The following is a 20641-nucleotide window of genomic DNA, read 5'->3' on the forward strand; positions in this document are numbered from 1 at the left end:
AGGTGATAACCACCCTAGGCATCTGCCCAAATGCTTCCACACACCCTGCCGCCCAGGGACCAGCTGCCTCAGGGTGCATTTAAGTATCACCTCACCCAAAAGCTGTCTTCTCTTACACCAGGATGACACCAGATTCCACAAATCCCATAATATGCCAGCCAGGTTAATTAGTAGTATTAAACAGCTCACATAAGGGTGAACAAGGACTTCAGGAGCTTGTATAATAAAACCACCCACATTAATCCCAGGTAGGGAGATGTATTCCCTCATATTTTCCACAAGATAGCTCCCCCAACACAGCAAGGCCATCAACACCAGGGCAAAGCACACAGCCAGTTTGTACTAGCATGTTCCCAAGCTCAGCAAAATAAAGAGATAAGCAGTGCAGCCAAAAAGCTCCATAACCTACACAGAAGCTTGCTACTTAACTACTACAGCTATAGCATGCTTAATATAAAACTGCTGTTGTCTCAGGCCCCGTGTTGTGCACCAAAAAGGACTGCAGGGGGTTGACCTTGGCTGGATGCCAGGTGCCCACCAAGCTGCTCTATCCCTCCAGTCCTCAGCAGGACAGAGGAGAAAATAAGGGTCAAAATAAAGGCAGTTTAACAAAGCAAAAGCAAGGCCACGTGTGGAAGCAAAGGAAAACAAAAGATGTCCAGCCACTTCCCAGGAAGTAGGGCTTCAGTAGGCATAGTGGTTGCTCCAGAAGACAAATGTAACCATGAACACTGCCCCCCACCCCTTTCTCTTAGCTTTTGTTGCTGAGCAGACATCATCCAGTATGGAATACCCCTTTGGTCAGTTTGGGTCAGTTGTCCTGGTTACATCCCCTCCTAAGATCTAGCCCACCCCCAGCCTACTGGGTGAAGGGGGAAATGTTGGAGACAGCCTTGATGCTGTGAACACTGCTCAGGAAGAGCCAAAACACAGGGTGTGTTACCAACACCTTTCCAGCAACCAATACAAAGCACAGCATGAGGGCTGCTAGGGGGAATATTAACTCAGTCTCAGCCAAACCCAATACAATTGTTTATTTAAAAAATTAAAAGAAACTTTTAACAAAATCACGCCGAACAGTGAGGATCTGAAAAGCCAGGCAGCACTGGGGGCATCATAAAGAGAAATGCTCTGCAGGCCCTGACCAACCCAAGGGCTAGAACGTGCAGACAAACACCTCCAAGTGGACGAAAAGACATTGTTCCACTTCTCTCATTCAAACAGTGATACTGCCTTGTAAGCAGATGAGGTTGTAAATTGGAAACCTGAATCTCTTGTGTATCCCCACAAGGTGCCCAGGCACCTGGAGGGCTCTGATGGTGGTAAGCTTTTAAGAAGTTCCACTTGAAAGCCACCACGGCTGCAGTCACAGCTTGGAGGAAGCCACCTGCTTAGTGGCAACGTGAAGAGTATGTCATTGCACAAGGTGTGTGTGACATGCTGCATTTCTTCTCACCCAGAATCCTGCAGAGCTGTCCATTGTTTTTCTCTTGTTGCCCTGTGTCAGCACAGAACATCCTCTCTAGCCCAGAAGAAAGGGGGAATGAATACATGTATATCCACAGTCTAAGGAGGGTCACCTTTTGCTGGAACTTGGATCTCACTCCCTACCCCAATCCAAAATGTGAGAACAGGGCTAGCTCTGGAAGGACAGAGCCCTCTACGAGCTAGGACCCACGAGGCAATTAATAGATTGCAGGCTGATGATTCGCCTTCTGCATCTGAATGATCTTGCCAAAGCCACCTCTTCCCACATCATAGTCTGTCCGGTACTCATCTCGCACCTGGGGCACAGCAAGAACACAGATATTAGTAACCTGCACTGCCTGTCCCCTGCTAGACTTCAGAACCATCATCCCCTCCTTGCTCAGCTAGTGGAGAACTGAAGTTCAGGCTAGAAGCACTTTGACTCGTTTGAAATCTCATCAAATAATCCACCAAAAAGGTTGGCAATAGTGGTGAAAATGACAAATGAGGATCTATCTGATGGCTGATGTCTTTTTAGACAAGAAGGAAAGACCCCAAAATATTTTCATTCAGCTTTGCAGTCCAGCTTTCAGAATTGCCAGGCTTGGCCTCCAGAACATTTTCTTCCCTCCACCCTGGAAATCTGCAAAGAAACCTTACGTTTGCACTGGGGCAAACTGCTGTGTTATGAGATTGACCTAGCAGCTATGCTGTTCCCCTCCAAGCAAATTCTGAAATGTTTTAAGAGTACTAGCTGGGATTATGGAACATTCTGCTTGCATTTGCAGGAAATTTAGAGTCCTAATCAGTTCTATACCTAGCCTTTAACACCAGGCATCAGTTACCAGAACAACCTGCAAGCAGGTGAACTTTACACATTGTTCTGCGTGAGACAAAACTAGCGAAGAAGTACAGTCTTAGGGGGATCAAATTCAAGGCATGAACTGGTGTCGCCTTTACCTGTCCTCCTGTCTTTCCTCTTCCATACTGTCGCCCCTCCTTAAATCCTGCATCCCAGTCAGTTCGAATGATGCGGTCATCTAGTCGTGTGCCGTTGATAAATCGCATTGCGTGTTCAGCGTCCGCTCTCGTGTAGTATCTGAAGCATACTATAAGAACTAAGCATGCTATTTTGTTGGGTACAGGGAATACAAAAAAGAGAACTATTATATTTGAGAAGCTGAAAACCCCTGTCTTCCAGCCTTTTCTACTCTTCTCTATGGGACCAAAACCTGAACTTATATAAATCCCAAGTTAAAAACAGCTCCCACACATAAACGTTGTTACTACCTGCACAGACAAGAAGCTTTGGATCACTTATTTCACAAGTAGGTGAAACAAACACGTTAAGACCTTGCTAAGGGCAAGAAATCTGTAATATGCCTTTTTACACTATGCAAAACTTGACTGAATTTGAACATGAGGGGCAGGCTTTGCAAAGACAGCTCACGGTACAACTTGTACAAGCACGTACCCTGTGCTTGGGAATACTGCCATGGTTTATTCTGCTACTTCATTTAGGTGTAAAGCTAAGGTGAGAAAGCGAACACATGCTCTGGCCACGCAAGAGCTCAGACTGATGATTGTTAACAGTTCTCCTTTTGGCCCTAAAATCATTAAAGAAATGAACAAGTTAAAGGAGCTCTCTGCCACCTCCAGAAAGTACAGCAGTGGTAGCACTATTCACCTAGGGCACTGCTCTACAGTCTGCCTCTCAATTAAGGTGGTGGTGGTGAAGTAGCAAGGTTGGGAGGGAAGTCTCCAGCAGAAAGCACTTGACTACCATTCCTTCACAGGTTTTCCACAGCAGCACAGCAAAGCTTGCTGTGCAGAGAGGAACTAAACGTGGCAACCACACACAGGCTGACAGCAGCAAGGAACCAGAAAGGATACTCGACAAAGCAGAAGCCACAGGGGGTTTTCTTTATCTTGTCCAGCCCCATGACAATCCGCTTGACGTCTCCGCACTTGGAGAAGAGCTCCTGGATCTGCTCCTCAGTGGTGTAGAAGGACAGGTTGCCAACATACAGCGTAGAGGAAATTTTCAGGGATTTCTCCTGCAGCTGCCTGCTACCCTGAAGGCAGAGGGGAGCACACAGCGGGGTGAGCACGGCTCTGCCCCGCTCCCGGCGCCAGGCCCCGGCGGGCACCTCCCGCCACCCCGGAAATACGGTGCCCTCCCACTCGCCGGCTCCTCGCGCGGCCTTGTCCCGGTAACAGCCCTCCCGTCAGGCGCTGCTCCCCTCCCCGGCCCGGCCGGACCGCACCGCCTCGGGCCTCGCCGCCCCACCGCCGCGCCTCCGGCCCAGCCGCACCCGGAAGTGCTGGTCGCGGTACTGGCTGATCTCGCAGTAGGAGTCGCTGTTGAGCCCGCTCAGCGTCGTGTGGAGCAGCCCCGACATCTCACCCGCGCCCGGCCGGGCCCTGCTCCCGGGATCCTTCCAGAACCGCCGCGGCGCCCACCGGACGGCAAGCGAGACAGCCGGTCCGCCGCGCCACCCGATTGGCTCCGGAGCCTGTCGCTCGGGACGGGAAGGCGGGGCGATGGCGCCGGAAAGCCAATCAGCGTGCAGAGCCACGGGCGCGTTGGGTTCGGCGCGGCCGTGGTGGCCGGGCCCGGCATGCTCCGCGGCGGCGCGCGCGCGGTGGGCGGGCGGCGCGCGTGCTGGGCGGCGCGCGCCCCTCCCCGCCCGTCCCCTCACAGCGCGTGCGCGGCCATGGCGGGGGCGCGGCTGGCGGCGGCGGAAGGTACCGCCCGCGGCGGGGACGGCGGCCCCTTCCCCAGGAGCGCCTGCGGCCTGCCGCCTCCGGTGGGGCTCTAGCTCTCGGCCCCTTCTCGTCCTGTCTTACAGAGCTGGTGCGGGAGCTGCTGAGGGAGGAGGCCCCGCCCCGCATCGCTGCCCTCACTGAGGAGCTCTTCCAAGCGGTGGGGAGCATCTCTGAGGAGGATGGGAGCGCGGCAGAGGTTGGGCCCCGGCCTCCCGGTCCGGTGCCCCTCTCGAGCCCGTCTGAAGAAATGGGGGTTTCATGTGCTTCGCACCGCGCAGCAGCGCTCGCCCAGGTGGGTGGCTGCGGTTCCTGCAGCTCTGCGAGCACGTACTCTTGCTTCCCTCTTTTGTGGTGGAGCTAAAAGTTTAGTACTGTTGGAAAGTAAACAAAACAGTTTATTATTTCACCTTTTAACCCAATAGCATGAAAGTCCAAGATAAAGTGGAAAACACTACATTTAAAAAGCCAATGCAAAATGCTGAAGTTACTGGTATGTTAAGGGTTTAACTTCAGTTTTCTAGTAGTAATTTCTAATCGTAATTTCAAGTGAAAAATGCAAGTGTAGAACACAGATGCATTAAGGGTTTGGTACTGGGTTAGAGGAGAGGTCCTTCACATCCTGTATGTGGATTCCAATAGTGATAGCAGATAATTGAGAAGGAAGAAAACAAGTGTGTCATTTTAACTCTCTGGTAAAGCCAGCACATAGTATTACAGTGGGAAGTACTCATTTTCATACATTACAAAAGTGAATTCCACATGCCTGTTTTCAGGTTACTGCCCCAGATCTCCCCATGGGATCACGTAACATTACATGGAAAACTCCCATCTTTGGCTCCAATGTAAAAGGAAGTTGGACAAACATGCGGACAGGTTGTTACTGTGAGACGCACGAAAGATGGTTCCTTTTGCAGTAGTAAATTTCAATGTTGCCTAAATACAGGACAAAATTAAATCTAATCAGATTCTCTTACTCAGGTTGAAGAAAGTGCAATAAGCCTGTGGAACTGGGCTGTGACCAAACACGCAGGTTCTGTTGTCAATGATGAGCAAAGAGCTAAATGTATGTATGTGTTCTATACCTTCCTAAATGTGTGTTGTGTTCTGTAGCATGAATAGGAAAATCTCTCTGCTGACCGGCATATATGTAGTGCTGTAGATTTGTTTGTGTCCTTGCAGATAGGGTGTAGACTGAGGAAAACACACTGCTGGGCTTGTATAAACAGTTCAAGAAGGAGCATCCTGGTGTAATAGTGATCTCCCTGTGACACAGAACCAGTGTAGGCATTCTTAGCACTCCCCCTTTCCATGCCAGAGTATTGGTAAAGAGGTGATGTGACCAAAGGAAGCTGCAATTTGGCTTCTAATGCTATGGTTTTAATCTAAAAATGTATGGAAATAACATGGATGTAAATTTTAGACTGTTGGTCACTAAATTTATATCAAGTGAGGTTGTTTCTTTGATGTAACTATCTCATCAATGTTTACATACAGAAGAACTCTAAATACTCTTTTTACTTCCCTGCTTTAGCCAGGTACACAGCTGGTGGGTTTGCTTGGAGCCAGGAGCAAGGCTGGGGGAAAGCAGAAGTGAGCTTTTGGTCTTTTCCCTCAACCTGTTCTTCATGTGGTTCTGCAGGATTGCAATTTTTGGTGTACATTTTTGTCTTGAGGGATTATAGTCAAAATTATGTATAATCTGCATCATATAAATTATATCAGGTAAAGGGAAAAGGGTAAGTTTACACAAAATAAGTAGTAATTGTAGAGTGTAATGTTCCCAGATCTTGTATCACAGCTGAAGGGCCAGGGAGAGGCTATTTTAAATATATTAGGTGGTGTCTTTTCCATCTCTGATGTATAAGGAAAGCCTGAAAATATTTTTTCTTTTTACTTTGAAAATATAAAGGTTATTAAACTTCATTTCCCTATTTTGCTGAAGGCTATTTTGAGTATCTCAAGACATGTTACTGTAAGCACCTGCAATGTAATTAAGTCTTTGAATACCATGTATTTAACTTAAACTCTCTCTAAAGTGTTTAATAGGTATTTTGATGAGAATAACTTTTTACTTTTTTTTTTTTTTTAAAAAATGCAGTTTTAAGCAGCTTGGCTAAAATTCAGACTGCTTTGACCCCTGAAGCTTTCAAGTTTTTCTTTCTTGTAATTTAAAATGGCAAGCAGTCTTTCAGATATAGCAGGCCTGACGTTCAAAAAAAAAAAAGAGAAAAGGGAACTTATGAATGTCTGTACTGTTTCCTTGCAGTACGGTTTGTTGCTTGCAGGCTGGTGTGCCTTTGTGAAGGCAGTGATCCTCCAGAGGGAACCATTCGAAGGCAGATTTTGGTAAGGCCAATGGTGGGTGAGCAGTGAAGTACAGTTGATCACCAAGGGAACCATTCAAACCCTATTACAGTTGCTTTGGAAAGGGAGTGGAATACATCTGTAGTTCTGGGGAATATACACGCTGAAGTGGGACCTGTCCTATCACAGGGATCCCTTGCTGAGCCAGTGCAGTTAGGAATTTCTGGACAGTGTGGTTAGGATCATATCTTTGTCATAGGGTAAAAAGTGATATGAGCATCATATTCATTTATTTCAGTGTCTTGTAATATTGTTTAGTAGGGTACCATAAGTCTTATGCTTCATCTAAGTGTTGAGAACTTCATTCAGACGTGAGAGGTGCTTGTCAGAAATTGTGCTGAAATACCCTTCTCCTATGTTAGATATGTGCATCAACAAGATGAGATCTAACAGTGCCTTTCTTGAAGGTGACTATATTTTCACAAAGCATGTATTGTTTTCTTCTTCAGATGTCTATGAAAACTGGGAAAGGATGGATAGATATTGGAAAAGCTGATCTTGCTGATGAATTTCTAGAGATTGCCATGAGCGTAAGTTCTTTTCCAGTTTTAATTTCTTATAAACACACCTATTTATAAGTTCTGTGGGTGATGCCTATGCTTTATTTTCCAGAATATAGAAAAACTGTATGCGAAGTTGCTTAAGGGGAGTGATAGTGAAGCAGATATTCATGTGCACAAAGCTGATGTGGAGAAGAATGTCTTCAAAGTACTCTCTTATCAGGCTGAATCAGTACGTGTTCTTCCCAGTTTTCCTTATAAGTCACTAGGGACATAGAGGGAAACTCTGACCCAGTTATTAGATGTATGAATGCTTGGCATTGAAGACTCGCTGAGGGATATATTTCCTTCACTTAGATGTAAGATAGTTGATCTCGTGTTTGCATTCAGTGTTGCAATCATCTAATGATTTTTAATTTGTCTGATTTATCGCAGTCATTTCTGCTGTGGTGTTTATATCTTCTAGTTCAGATTTGTTGCTCTATGACTTGGCTAGCATAGCTGTTTATAAAACAAACAGCTGCCTTTCTGAATCATAAATGTGTCAGTTCCAAAGGTGTCCTGTGCTTGACTGAAGAAGGGGGATAGGACTAGTGTAGAGCTTGGGTCTCCAAAACTGCATTTGTGTAACATGTACACAGGAAGACTAGTCATTTTGGAACATTCATCATACTGTGCTAGTATTTGCAGCTGGGCTGACTGAAAGTACCTGGAGGTGATATTCACCATGGCTGCAGACAGCCAAGGTTCGTATCTAACAAGTAGATATTATAAGTCACATGTGCAAAGTCTTCTGTAACGTACAACTTCCATGAGTCTGCAAACCCGTGAACATCGTCAAAGCTATTATTATTATATGCCATCAGACAGAGCTGTTTCTGTATATGAATACCCTCTCTCCCATGACCTCATACATGCTGCTTTCTGCATATAAAGGCTTTAAACAGTGGGAAAATCAGTATAAAATTACAAGATCTGGAAACAGTGAGTTCCATGACTTTTGATATTTTCTTTAAAGTCTCAACCTCTGGCATCATACAATTAAGTGAAAATCATGGTGATAATGATAAAAAAAAAGCCTTACACAATATGAGAGAAGTCTGGAAAAGTCCTAAAGGTTTTTTTAGGGGTTCAACAACACAAATTACAGTAATTCGCAGTATATAATTTAGGAATTCTAAGTTTTGTGAGGCATTGTGCTTGACTGAAGTTTCTGAGTACTTTATCAATGCTATAGAGTATGACAGACATATGACTCTAAGAATGGGAAAATGTAGTTGCCTGTGTTTGTTGGTAACACCACTGACCTCAGTATCTAGAAGGGGGAGTACTGTCTCCAGAATTCTCAAGAGCTTCCCTGAACAGGCCTTTTGGTGATGGCCAAAATTTTTAATTTGATCATGGAGACAAAAGAGGATCTTAAATTACTGGAGAGGTGGTTTAAGATGTGCTGAACTGTTGTATAATCTTAACATCTGAACGTACATCCCATGCATCTGGCCTTTTCACTGTCCCTAAGGACCGACTGCAGTGTTTTTCTGGATGGCTTTATCATCTGGCAATATATAGAAACATACAGAATTATTGTAGCACTGTAAGGACAGATATCTAATCCCAAACCTAGCTTTACTGAATGTGAAAAACCCAAGTCCTTTTTTTAGAGAATCAGTCTTTTAGTGAATTTTAAGGACAAGTTGCTCACTAACAGTTTGTTGGCATGTGCCACTGCTTTCTTAGGCAGTTGCTCAAGGGGATTTTCAGAAAGCAGTGATGTGCGTGCAACGCTGCAAAGATATGTTGATGAAATTGCCAAAAGAGGTAAGTGAAATCATCCCTTCTTTATCATTCCAAACTTTGAAAATCTGCTTTTCTCTATATATGTTAAAGAATGACTTATGCCATATAACATTTTGAAAAGTATTCTGCACTGTGTATCTCTTCTGCGACTGGTTTCTTCCTTTTCTTACTAAAAAACAGCAGACATTTTCTTCAAAGTTCACTTTTTTCTTGTTTCTCATTTGAAATAGAATGGTAAACTCTTCCTAAAGAATGAGATAAGACAAATCAGCAAGCAAGGCAAAAATATTTCAAAATTGAGTATGCCACCTACTCTTCTACAGAACCAGCTGCATTTTACATCTTGATCTTGTATGCTGCTTCTTCACTTGTACCCGAGTGTACTTTTGTCTGGAGACAGATGGGACAAGAGAAGAGCTGAGTTACTAAGTTTTTGATATGCAAGTCTCTCGCTACCCTCAGTACTAATCTTCATGAAGCTGTAGAGCTATGAATGGAGGCTTCCTATACACTAAACTGTGCTTTTCGTAGTTCTTGTGTCCCAGTGTCCAGAGAAAACAAACTCTGGCATATGCAGAGTAGTTCTTTATTTGCAAAGATAAAAGTCTGATACGTTTATATCAGAATAAACTTCCCCACATTTATTATCATTTGCTTATGTTAATGTTTTCCCAATATTTAGGAAACATTTTATTCCCGTCTCTGTGGTACAAGTAATAAAATTCAGACAGGTAGATGTGAATTCTGAATGGGAAATATCATTGGAGTTGGGTTTTTAACCAATTAAACTCCAACCAATTTTGAATTCCTTTTTGTGATCCTCAGGCCTTGTTCAATGTGTCTCAGTGACTAAATCAGTCGTTGGGGTCTAGCTTTGATTTGAACCGTAAGAGCAGAGCTTCTCACTGTCAACTGTTGAAAATGCTCACTGGGATCTTCGCATTACTGTTCCTCATTTAATTTTAAATTAATTTCATGCTTTCTGCTTAAACTCCTTCATTAAGTAATATTAAACTTCTCATGATGGGTGCTTTTCACAAACCAGGAGCACTGATGCAGACAAGGGAAAGGTTTCTGATCATGAGAGATATGCTTTGCTTCTGGTTTAAAGAGTGGTATTTAAATAATGAGAAAAAAGGAAAGAGCCATTGTATCAGAGAGCACTTGCAGAGTATCACAAGGAGATTGGTGCATTATGGTGAAGTATGGTGCCACAGAGCAGTTGGAGAGGATTTGCAGCTTGTGGATCATCAGTGGTCTAGGAACCGTAACTGGGCACTCTTGCCCTACAGGGTGAAATGCCAGAATTGTTCCAGACACTTGTTCAGAGAGGTGCCAGGTTTGTGGTGATGTTTAATGTTGTGCTTGACACCTGGAACACAGTCATCTACTGAAATAGTATTTTAATTATCCTTTGAAATACTTCTTTTCCAAGCATGCGAGTAAATGACTGGGGTATGCCACAGTATGCCAGAGCATTATGCTGAACACTTTGCATGAAACCCTCTCAATACAGTAAACTTTCTGTTCTGGAAAAAAAAGTTCACAAATGAGCTTATGGAAAATAAGGGTTTCACATCTGAAAGTGATCTTTTTTTTGTTCATGCATACTGAATCTGTGCTTTTGTCTCAGAATGAGGTGAACAGTAAATTTGAAGCAAGATGTTGTGCTACCTCTCTCATTCTTGCCTGAGGATTTGAAATCTGTAGTCACTTGCAAGAAACTTAATTTATACTTGGAAAAGAAAGTTACTGCAGAGGCAAAATGGATGTAAATATTGGCAGCCTGTTAGCATATAAAATTACCTTTTTGTCTCTTCTTTGGATGACATATGACAGCTGCAAATCATTTCAAAGGAAAGACAAGTTGTTATGAACAGACATTGTCAGAGCTGACTGATAAAGCAGAAAGCAACAGTGCTCTGAATAACCAAGCATTCAAAACCTGTTTTCTCCTAAATCTTGTAATGTGGGTGATCCTTTTTTAATGCCAAAGAGGCATGCTGGGAAGAAGCCTACCATGGAAGATGTAGAGCCCTCTTCACTTAACTATGTAAAACTTCTTTGTCAATTTAAAAAATGAAGTTGTAATATTCCAGTTTTTCCTCTCAAGTTTTATTTTTTATTGTTTACTTAATACAGTTCTAGTACTTTCAGTGTAATTTCTTGAGGAACTATTTTACATCATGCATTTCAAAGATCCTGATGTTTTGTGTGTTGTGAACTGGTTAATGATACTTTGCTTTCACACACAAATACGATTCCATTTTAGTAATGTTCAATATCCCCTTGTGTAAGGTCAGAAGTGATAACAGTGGATATATCTTTAAAGTAAAATGCATTTTAAAGAACCTGAGAGACTGGAACGCCATAAATCTAATGGTGTTTCTACAAGAACATTACAGAACCAGGAGTCTTTTATTGCAGACCTGTTACCTGTCAATCCTCTGTTACAATTTTGGAGTGGAAACCTATGAACACAAGAGGTATGAACAGAGCTCCTTCTGGCTCAGGTAATGTGCAAAGGCAAACAAAATCCTTCTGAGATGTAAAAATATGTGTGAAGGAGAGGGGGGACCAAGGGAAAGTAGAGGTTTAATTAAAAATGTGAGAATACAAGATTTTAGCTGAATCAGATTAGCTGAGCAGATACTTAATGACTGTCTTACTCTGTTGCATCATATTTATGTCTGCTTTCCACATTGATTTTCATATTATTAGAATGGAAGTCTTCTTTCCATAGTGCTTGTCAATTCTCTCCCCAACACTTCTTTCAAAGAGACTGTTTTTATGAAGAAGCTGTTCCCAGTTCGTGTACCATTCATAAATAATAGTGAAAGGATTTGGAAATTTTGGAAAAGAGTAAATGAATTCTTCCGGCTGGTTTTAAATGGATTTGTTTTAAACAGTATTTGAATTTCTTATAAAGGAGGTGCTTCACTGAGAGCATCAGTCCATGGCTGATGAAAGACACAAGGAGAAAAAGGAATAGTTAGAGATGGTTTGGGTAGGATCCAAGTAAGTAATGTGGTGGTACTAAGGAAGAAAAAAATGTAGGCTATGGGGAAGAATATCCTCATGTCAAGGGCACAGCCTCAGCTCATAAAATTTGTTTTTATTTTTTTCTTGTTCTTTTTCTTTTAAATAGTAAGAAGATGATGAATGGCAACATATCAAATTCAAACCAGTTATGGTCACATATGTTGTCAAAGAGGATTTACAGAAGTGCTTAGAATTAATTACAGCTGGTTCTTTGGAGATTATTTTATATTTTATTCTTGTGGAAAATTAAATGACAACTGATGACAAAATTTGAGGAGGAAATAAACCTTTGCAAAGTGCAAATAATTATCTGGAGGAAGAAATGTAGCTCCATCTAGTGGGTTAAGATTTCCCTGTACTGAGAATATATTCGATTAGGAAACAAATGCCCAGTTATTGTTTCTTTCTAACAGTTCTTCATTCACAGCATTTGCAGTCAGATCTGGTTTTATGGAATTACCACTGTGTTTTCTCCTGGGTGGTCCTTTGTGCTGTCATTTAACTTTTAGAAAAAGAATGGGGAATCATGACTACCAGGTTCTGTTTCCGTCTCTGCTATTGATTTGCTTGATTATGAGACCAAGTCATGTGTAACTTTTGTGTTACTATATGACTATATTATATGTCAGGTGAGAATGAGAACGCTTGCTTCTTCAAAATTCTTACAGTTAAAACCGATAAAGCCTACTGAAATGTTTGAATAGAAGATGTTACAGAAGGTGGTGCAACAGATTGAAGAAAGTGATTGAGTCCAATTTTTGATGTGAGGATTTAGAAAGAAAACAAAATTTTATGTTCTCTAGTAAGAGTGAGTATTGAGATTAGTTTGTGTGATTTGTGTGGCTTCTGACTGGTTAAGAAGTGGGACAGGATAGGAATGTTGCACATATTGGAAGACTGAATTTGTCTGTCATTCCATATAATTCTAACTTTCATTTATCATTGATAGCCAGAGTTATGACATTGGGAAGATGGACATGAAATATTCTGTTGGCAAAGAAATGCAGGTAAGAAATAGAGAAATTACTGTTTACAAACAGGAGGATTTTGTTAATCTGACTCCACTCTACCATCTGCTTCTGCTCTGCTAAACCTGACCAGTGGTTCTTTGGTCTCTTTAGTACTCTCTGCTATGAAGTTTGTCAAAGTTGCAAGTTTGGTTGCTCTGAGCATCAGTCTGAGAGTTCAGTTACCGATGGATGCCCTTAAATCACATTTGAATTACTATTTCACAGAAATTAAATTGTAGAAAGTAAGGCTGAAGTAGACCTGGAAAGGCCATCGCTTCTTCCCTTCCCCCTCTTCTTTCAAGACATCATCAGCTACTTCTGTGTCATTTCTGGTAGATGTTCATCTGCCTCATTCAAAAGCTCCTTTTACTACCCCCCGTGAATATGCAGATCTTAATCTCTTCCTCTTTATATAAACAATTTATATATTTGAAGGCCATTATCATGTATGTCTTTGTGTTGTGTGGGGTTTTTTTCTCTCAGTGAAGTGTTTACCTCCTGTTCCTTCAGTGTTTTTTTCATTCTGTTTTTTCTTTATCTCTGATTTTCCTTGCTCCCCTTCTATTCTCCTCTGAACTCTAGTTGATTGATGTTCTGTGTGAATTGCAGTGCTGAAGACTGGATATGCTTCAGAATCGAGCGATCACTTTATATGTCTGATACCAGGCAGGCATTCTTTTGACTCGAAGAGCTTTTATTTTTCATAACCTCAAATTTTAAGTCTTTTGTATTCATATGTATGTTCATGTTTGGCTAATTTTTTTTTCTGCTCTTCAGATGTCATTTAAACTCCCCGTTTGTTTTTCTTTCCAGGCTAAAGTGCTGCGATTGTTAGCTACAGCCTATTTCGAGTGGGATTGCAATCGCTATCTTGACAAGGCATTGAAAGCTATAAGCTTGGCAAATCAGGTAGTAATGTGTTACTCTATTTGTGGTGTGCAGTAGTTGAAACTCAAACATTTATTAACATAATAATATGGACCATACTGATCACTGGTCTGTTATCCTTGACATAGATGGAGGTGTGTTTGCTTTGCTTTCGTTTTCATACTCATGTTTTGGTGTTCACAGCTTTTTTTAGAGAAATACTTTTTTGCATATAGATGTAGAACTGTCTTGCTGCCTCATATCTATTAATAGTGAGATCCTTTTGTAATAATATGACTAAAATTTCTCTGACACGTATTCACAAAGACTGTGCAAACAGAATAAACTACAGTGTAGTCCACCCGAGAGTTATAGCAGCTGGCTTTTTATGCACCAGATCTTTTGTCTTGCTTTGGGTTATAATGGATATATCCATACTATATTTGAGTCCCCATCTCATTATCTGTACCGATATTTGAGCAAGCGCCGAACAGAGCTCAGTTTTGAAATCTGTGTAGCCATGCTATATCAGTCTTATTTCAAACAATTAATTTAGTCTTTGCTTTTTACTAACATGACTGTATTTCTTCTGGAACTTGAAAAATGAGCTGTATAAACATACCAGCTACCCTGAAGAAAGTTCGTATATCTCTAAGCAGTCACTGCAGTGAGGTTTCTTGTTCTTGTACAAATTCCATTTCCAATATAAAGATCTGAATTAATTTGGGGCTTCTATCTTTTCAGGTTAGAGTAACTTAAATTCGAAAAATTTGTATTTGTCTTTGGTTTTCCATTTTTAAATTTCCATTATCTGTTTCATACCAAACAAGCTTTAAGTATAAAATCCTAAAAGCTCAAATTTAGTTTTCCACATTCTGTTTAAACTTTCAGACAGATGATGATGCATGTGCTCATGAGATCAGGATAAAAGGCAGTGTATTTTAATCATTCAAATCATATGCTACTACAGTATCTAAGTCCTTTGCAGTTTTCATTGTATCTACTTTTGCAAAACCTTTTGAGGTAGAAAGTGTTTTTATCATCATTTTTGATAATGTATGTTTTAATATTGTATGAGGATATGGAAAACTGGAAGAGTTTTATTCTAGAGTCTGAAATGTGCAGCGTTTTAGTCGGAGCTGTAGTATACAGTCCTAATTATTTCCATTTGCTCCCATTGTTATTCTCTCCTAAAGTTCCTATTATTATAAGCTACTTTGAATTCTGCTCATACTAATTCTAGAGAAACCCAGCCAATTTACACATAGAAAAGCAGGAAATGTTTCTGTCATTCAGTATTGTTCAGCTTCTACTTAAAAGTATTGGAAATGGGCCACAGCAAAATGAGAATCATGTTATCTCTTGCTTTCCTTTTTCTCATGGTCTTTTGACAGTATAAGAATATAAAGATGCACATTACATTTAAGAAGAAAATACTACCAGTTGCCTACCTATTGCTTCAGTCATTAAAATGGAACTGAAGAATACATTGGAGTGTATGTGATTTCCTGATACTTGGCTGTTGTGAATGTGTTGGACTCTCACAGGATCTGTATTCTACAAACAGCTGTCCAAGTAATGTATTGTTTTTTATTGTGCAGGAGAATTTGCATCCAGCAGGGGTTTTTTTGAAAGTTAAAATTCTTCTTAAAAGTGGAGCATCGGATGAAGATATCAACTCAGGTATCACAGCTCTGTATACAGTACTTTCACAGTAAGGTCATGCCACTCTGTATTCAAGAAGATGACCTGAGTTGTAGATAGAAAAGAGAAGAAAAATCTCTTTCTCATGTGTTTTAGAGGAATCTTCATTAGCTAAGTGTCATTCTGGTTTTGGAGTGTGAGATGTAGTAGTCAGTGTTCACAGAGAAGTTATCCAGGTGCTAATGTAAGTTTGAATTAAGTGTGATTTTAAATAGACTTGCTGGAAATAGGGACGGGGAAAGATTGAAAGAATGAAGACAGTGAAAATACAGCAGTGTAAAATAATGTGTATGCCTAAGATTGCTCAAAATGGGTGAAGGTGGATTGTCTCTTATGCAGTCAGCATAGAAGAAAGGCTTGTGACACGTTGCTATCCTCTGTGTGTGATTTTGCAGATTTTGGCCAAGAGACATCAAATGCTGGTCACTGTGTTGTTATAAACCTGTTACCAGAATTTCAGTTTATATAGGGCATATAAACTGTTTTCTCCTTATTCCTCAAACTTGTCATTTGTAGAGAACTGATTTTTCTATTGGCACAAGAGAAGAAAGTTGGGGGGGCTTTAATATAGAAAGGGTAATGTGTGAGGAGAAATTTATTTCCAGAAATAATGAAATATTAAGGAAGAGAGGGTTTGTACCCTTTGTGGTTGGAAAGCATCAGATGTGTAATGAGTGCTCTGAGAAATAAATGTAGGAAGAGATGAGGAATTTCTTGCAGAGAGCTGAATGGTTTGAATGCTGTCAGACTATCAGGAATGGAAACTCCACTTCAGATTGCTCTTGGGGAATTTCAGCCAGCTTTCAAGTGGACAGTTATTCAAAAGTTACTTACCATTGCAATAGTTGGCTTCTGTTCTGCAGTTTGAATTGTGAAGCCGTAGTGTTGCCTATCGAAACACACTCTGCTTATATTTAGTAGCACTAGGACTCCAGTCAGTTTTTCAAGCAAGTGTAATAATGAGTGGATGTCTGTCTTCTCTTTTACGGCTGGCAGAAAAGTGTCCATGCACTGCAACTTCTCTGTCTTTAGAGTGAAGGTTGCTGTTAAGTTATAGGCATTTGACTAAAATCTTACATTGTACACTTGTACACAGGTGCCTTAGAAATGCTTCCTTTAACAACTGTTACAGTCATGTCCCTGTGCATTCCTTCTCTGATCTCATCCAAACTACAAATGTATAAATCCTGTTATTAACCATCCAGCACAGTCTAGCAATTTTTAAGCTTTACCTTAGTGGTCTAAACCTGATACCTACTTACCAGCACCAGTCAGTTCAACAGCTGATGTTAAAGGCATTAGACTTAAGTAGTTCCCATTGCAATGTGATACCACCACAGCCTGAGCATTGACCTCAGTCTTAAGTGGTTCCTGTTGGATAAGGATGAGACATTTTGATGGAAAGCAGCTTGAGGCAAAAGTTTGTGCTACTAATGCCTATGCTGTTCCTGTTTAAAGAGACAGAGGGCTAGAATTCCCAGGGCTATCAGTCACCTTTTTGTAGTACTACATTAATTGTACAGCAAAAGGAAAGTCAAAGCACTATAGACATGTTTTATACTTGCTTTTGTTTTAGAACTGTTATATTGGGGGTTTTTTGGTTTTGGTTTTTTTTTTTTTTTAAAGAAGCTGTAAGACATAAATGGTAAATTGAGCAGTTAAGTGTCTAAATTGATTAAATAATCTCAACTGCTTTGTGTTTTGTCTAGCTGTGGCAGAATTCCTGCACCATGAGATGTCTTTAGACTTTTGTTTGAATACTGCCAAACTGCTGCTGGAGCATGGAAGGTATGAAAGCATGGAACATGGTATTTGGGCTTTCTAGGTGTTCTTTAATAAGCAAAGAACATCTATTATACAATGATACTTTATTTTAAATAAAAAGTCACAGAGGTAGATAAACAGTTTTGGGAGGGAGCCTGTCTTTTCTACAGCAAGGTGATAAAGATAATGGCAGCAGCAGAACAGAGTGTGAAATAATGTTGAGTGGCAATTTGCACTGCTGTAGCCTTACTTTGGAATGATTAAGATTCTACTTGCACAGTTTTAATTTACATGGAATAATATCTATGCATCTGGAATTATCTGACTGAAATCTTTCTTCCATGTTAACTAACCAACCCTCAGAATGAAAGAGTTTGGAGTCCTAAAATGGTTCTTGTGAAAAACAGTATAAGGAGGCACAAGTTATAGCAAAATAAATTGAGGCATAAAATTTCACACTGTTGAATTGCTCCATCATGATTACCTATGTATATGCTTCTATCTTGCAGTAAATTCTTACTCATTCATTGTGAGGAGTAGTCTCTTGTAAATACTGTGGAACAAGCATGTGCTAATAGGAAGTTACTACTGAATAGATGATCTGCAGTAAATTCATACCTTGACTCACTCTGTCGGTGGGATTGTGTGCCAGTAGTATTAATGAGAAACATGCTGTACGGTGTGAATATGTTATTCTTCAGAATGGAAAATTAACAGCTCTTCATGTGCAGCCTCTTAAAAATGCATCTGTGTGAATAGGGAATCAGTTGGTTTTGATTTTCTGAAATCTGTTCCTGAACGATTTGAATCTTCACTTGACCTTGGAAAATTTACCGTGCTCCACATCGAGTTCCTGCTGCAGAATAAGAGGGAACTGCTTGCTAAGCAAAAGGTTGAAGAAGTTATTATAGGTCTGTATCCATCTTTTGCTGCTGTTTACTGAAAGCTGGATTTAGTTGGCTGAAGTCTTGAATTCTGATTTTCACTTTTTTGCTTATTCTCATCTTTCTTTCTATTTGTGTCTGTTTTCCCTTATGTTTCTTTTGCATGAAAGCTCTTGACTTCCATAAGGAATGACAGTCATGATAAAGCTCAGAGTTAAATTCACTTGCTTAATTCCTCCTCCTTAGTATAGATTGTGTGTGACTGACACATGTGGGATTAGAAATATTTATCAGAAGTTCTGTGTAATGTTAATACTTTGTCCATCCAGCCCAATGTGGTTTTGTTTGTCATTATTAAAACAGCTTGCATATCCTTGTTTGAGCAGCTGAATAACAGTTTCTTTTTCATGTCTGTTGCACCTGTAGCACTGTAGTACATTTTGACTGTCAGATCTGCTGGAAATCATATTTTGCGTAGCATCTAACAAGGTGCAAGAGCCACATTTACATTGTTCACGCATGAAAATATTTATTCTCTGGCTGTTGGGGGTGTGTGTGTGTGTGTTGTTCATTTGTTTTCTGTTTGATTTTTTTTTTTTTTTTTCAAAAGTAGGATATGAAACACTGGGTCCTGGCTGAAACTATCACTATGTCAGTGTTTTTTGTTGTAGGCTGTGGGACAGTCTTCTCGGCATTTCTCCATGTGCTTCTTGAAGTTCTTGTAAAGTGATGATTTGCAGTATCTTTTCAGGTCACTATACTGGGAAGCAGCTGTTGCCTGAAGCCTTGAACCGGCTGCACATCATCTTGTGGGACACAGCTGCCAAACATTATGAGGTTTGTGACCAAACAGTAGTAGTGTTATTTGTATCAGTGAAAATGAAGATCTTCTTTTTCTGATCTCTTTGGTATGTCTATTTTTGGTTAGAGTGCAAGCTGTTACTAAGATCCCTGTTCCAGTTGTCCCTAGTTTTATTTTCATCCAGCTGGGTGCTGTTTTCCGTTACAAAATCAAGTTTCAGGTAGCCTCATCTTAAGATTTCTACATGGGAACAGGTATGGCCAGAATTGATCAGACAAGGAACCTGTGCATCTGTTTCTGTCTTGGGAAGGGTACAAAAACCTGAAAATATTCTCTACACTGGGCGGTTTATTTTACAGTTCCTACTCTCTTATGATCAGTTGTTGCTTTAAGGAACATGAAATGTTATCATTTGTACACTGATTTTCTTTTTAGCCTATATAAAGTAGCTTTGGATGCTTACACTGTATCTTAGTTCATTTACACTCATACTGTGAGTATATATAAGTTCAGTTATTCGGAACCAGATACCTTCTTATGCTTTCAGTATTTGGAGAAGATAAGCTTATGTTCTACACTTGTATTTCTGTCATACCCTCATTTCTTGAATATATAAAGAAAAACACATGCCATTTTATTACCTCTCATCTGTGTAGTCAAGAAGAAATTTTGCTAATGGTACAGCATCCTTCCTCCTCATTTTAAAATAAATTCTCTGTCCAAATTGGAACTATAGTTGGGAGTACCATCTTCAGCGTGGTGTCATCAAGGTTCACAGTCTAAATGGGATAAGCAGTTTTGTCTTTTTCTCTTAGTTTCAGTTGATTTCTATCATGATGAGAGAGTATTTTAAAATAATATTTCTGTTTTATATTTAGTCATTAGAGTGTCCTTTCTGGGTTAGACAAATGACTCATCTAGTCCAGTGTCCTGTCTTTGATAATGGCTTGAAGAATAAGGGAATAATAGGAATAGGTAAAGCGTCAGCTCTCCTAATGAATGTTACCTGCATTGTGGGACCAATGATCACTCTTCTTGGGAAAAGGTTACAGTAGAATATACTTGATTATCTAAATTGTACATTTCCTATGAGCTTTTTTTTTTTAAAGTTTGGGAGAACATAGGCGGTTTAATCACGCATGTAAGGATTTGTTTGTTGTGGTCCGTCTCTCCCCCCCCCCCCCCCCCCTTTTTTTTTTTTAATTTCCTAGGCAAAAAGCTATTCTGAAGCTCTTCACTGGTACAATTACTCTGTCAGCTTCTATACGCCTGGGCAGATAGATCAGAACTTGGCTAAGTTGCAGAGGAACATGGCTTCTTGCTATCTTCATCTGAAACAAGTGGACAAGGTATGTATATATAATATATACATATACATATTATTTATTTGCATTGGTTTTATTTTCGTAGCTATGTCACTGGGACTTAATTTACATCTTTGTCACTGTACGTCTTTTGCTTTGAGAGAGGGAACTGTTTGCCTGCCTTGAATGATCCAGCAGAGAGATGTTGTTCATCATCTTAGCTGCTACTGGGCCTCTGGTGTCACTTAGCATTCTAATGGGGGAAACAGTCCACAAGCTGTGTGACTATGCCTCAGTATATCAGGTTTCTTCTCAGATTAGAGGTTCTTCTCTCTTCAAGACAGATGAGCCCTGGTAGGAAAAATAT

The 20641-nt window shown here is 40.5% G+C and overlaps 2 protein-coding genes across 4 annotated transcripts in view; one reads left to right on the forward strand and one right to left on the reverse strand.

The window, feature by feature from the left end:
* Positions 1 to 1019: 1019 nt before the first annotated feature.
* NCBP2 (nuclear cap binding protein subunit 2) lies at positions 1020 to 3956 on the reverse strand. 3 transcript variants are annotated; one of them, XM_074915053.1, is made up of 4 exons: positions 3783 to 3956; positions 3503 to 3542; positions 2428 to 2549; positions 1020 to 1784 (listed from the first exon to the last, which is right to left on the reverse strand). In XM_074915053.1, exons 1-4 carry the CDS (start codon positions 3867 to 3869, stop codon positions 1686 to 1688), a joined length of 348 nt encoding a protein of 115 aa, XP_074771154.1. In that variant the 5' UTR covers positions 3870 to 3956; the 3' UTR covers positions 1020 to 1685. The 3 variants fall into 3 exon arrangements, with proteins under 3 accessions (XP_074771154.1, XP_074771153.1, XP_074771155.1); XM_074915052.1 differs by having other exon boundaries at positions 2428 to 2566; positions 3361 to 3542; XM_074915054.1 differs by having other exon boundaries at positions 2428 to 2566; positions 3361 to 3537; positions 3783 to 3912.
* A 228-nt stretch (positions 3957 to 4184) lies between these two features.
* The window catches only part of TEX11 (testis expressed 11), a 32008-nt gene continuing 15551 nt past the window's right edge, over positions 4185 to 20641 (forward strand). The window contains exons 1-15 of the mRNA XM_074915082.1: positions 4185 to 4215; positions 4320 to 4528; positions 5215 to 5299; positions 6503 to 6582; positions 7050 to 7130; positions 7213 to 7332; positions 8838 to 8918; positions 11325 to 11410; positions 12889 to 12946; positions 13763 to 13858; positions 15418 to 15499; positions 17230 to 17308; positions 18044 to 18195; positions 18920 to 19005; positions 20182 to 20319. Coding sequence (XP_074771183.1) covers positions 4185 to 4215; positions 4320 to 4528; positions 5215 to 5299; positions 6503 to 6582; positions 7050 to 7130; positions 7213 to 7332; positions 8838 to 8918; positions 11325 to 11410; positions 12889 to 12946; positions 13763 to 13858; positions 15418 to 15499; positions 17230 to 17308; positions 18044 to 18195; positions 18920 to 19005; positions 20182 to 20319 — 1464 coding nt within the window. The remainder of the gene's footprint in view (positions 4216 to 4319; positions 4529 to 5214; positions 5300 to 6502; positions 6583 to 7049; positions 7131 to 7212; positions 7333 to 8837; positions 8919 to 11324; positions 11411 to 12888; positions 12947 to 13762; positions 13859 to 15417; positions 15500 to 17229; positions 17309 to 18043; positions 18196 to 18919; positions 19006 to 20181; positions 20320 to 20641) is intronic.

Source organism: Athene noctua, chromosome 11, assembly GCF_965140245.1.
Source record: "Athene noctua chromosome 11, bAthNoc1.hap1.1, whole genome shotgun sequence".
Taxonomy (NCBI): Eukaryota; Metazoa; Chordata; class Aves; order Strigiformes; family Strigidae; genus Athene; species Athene noctua.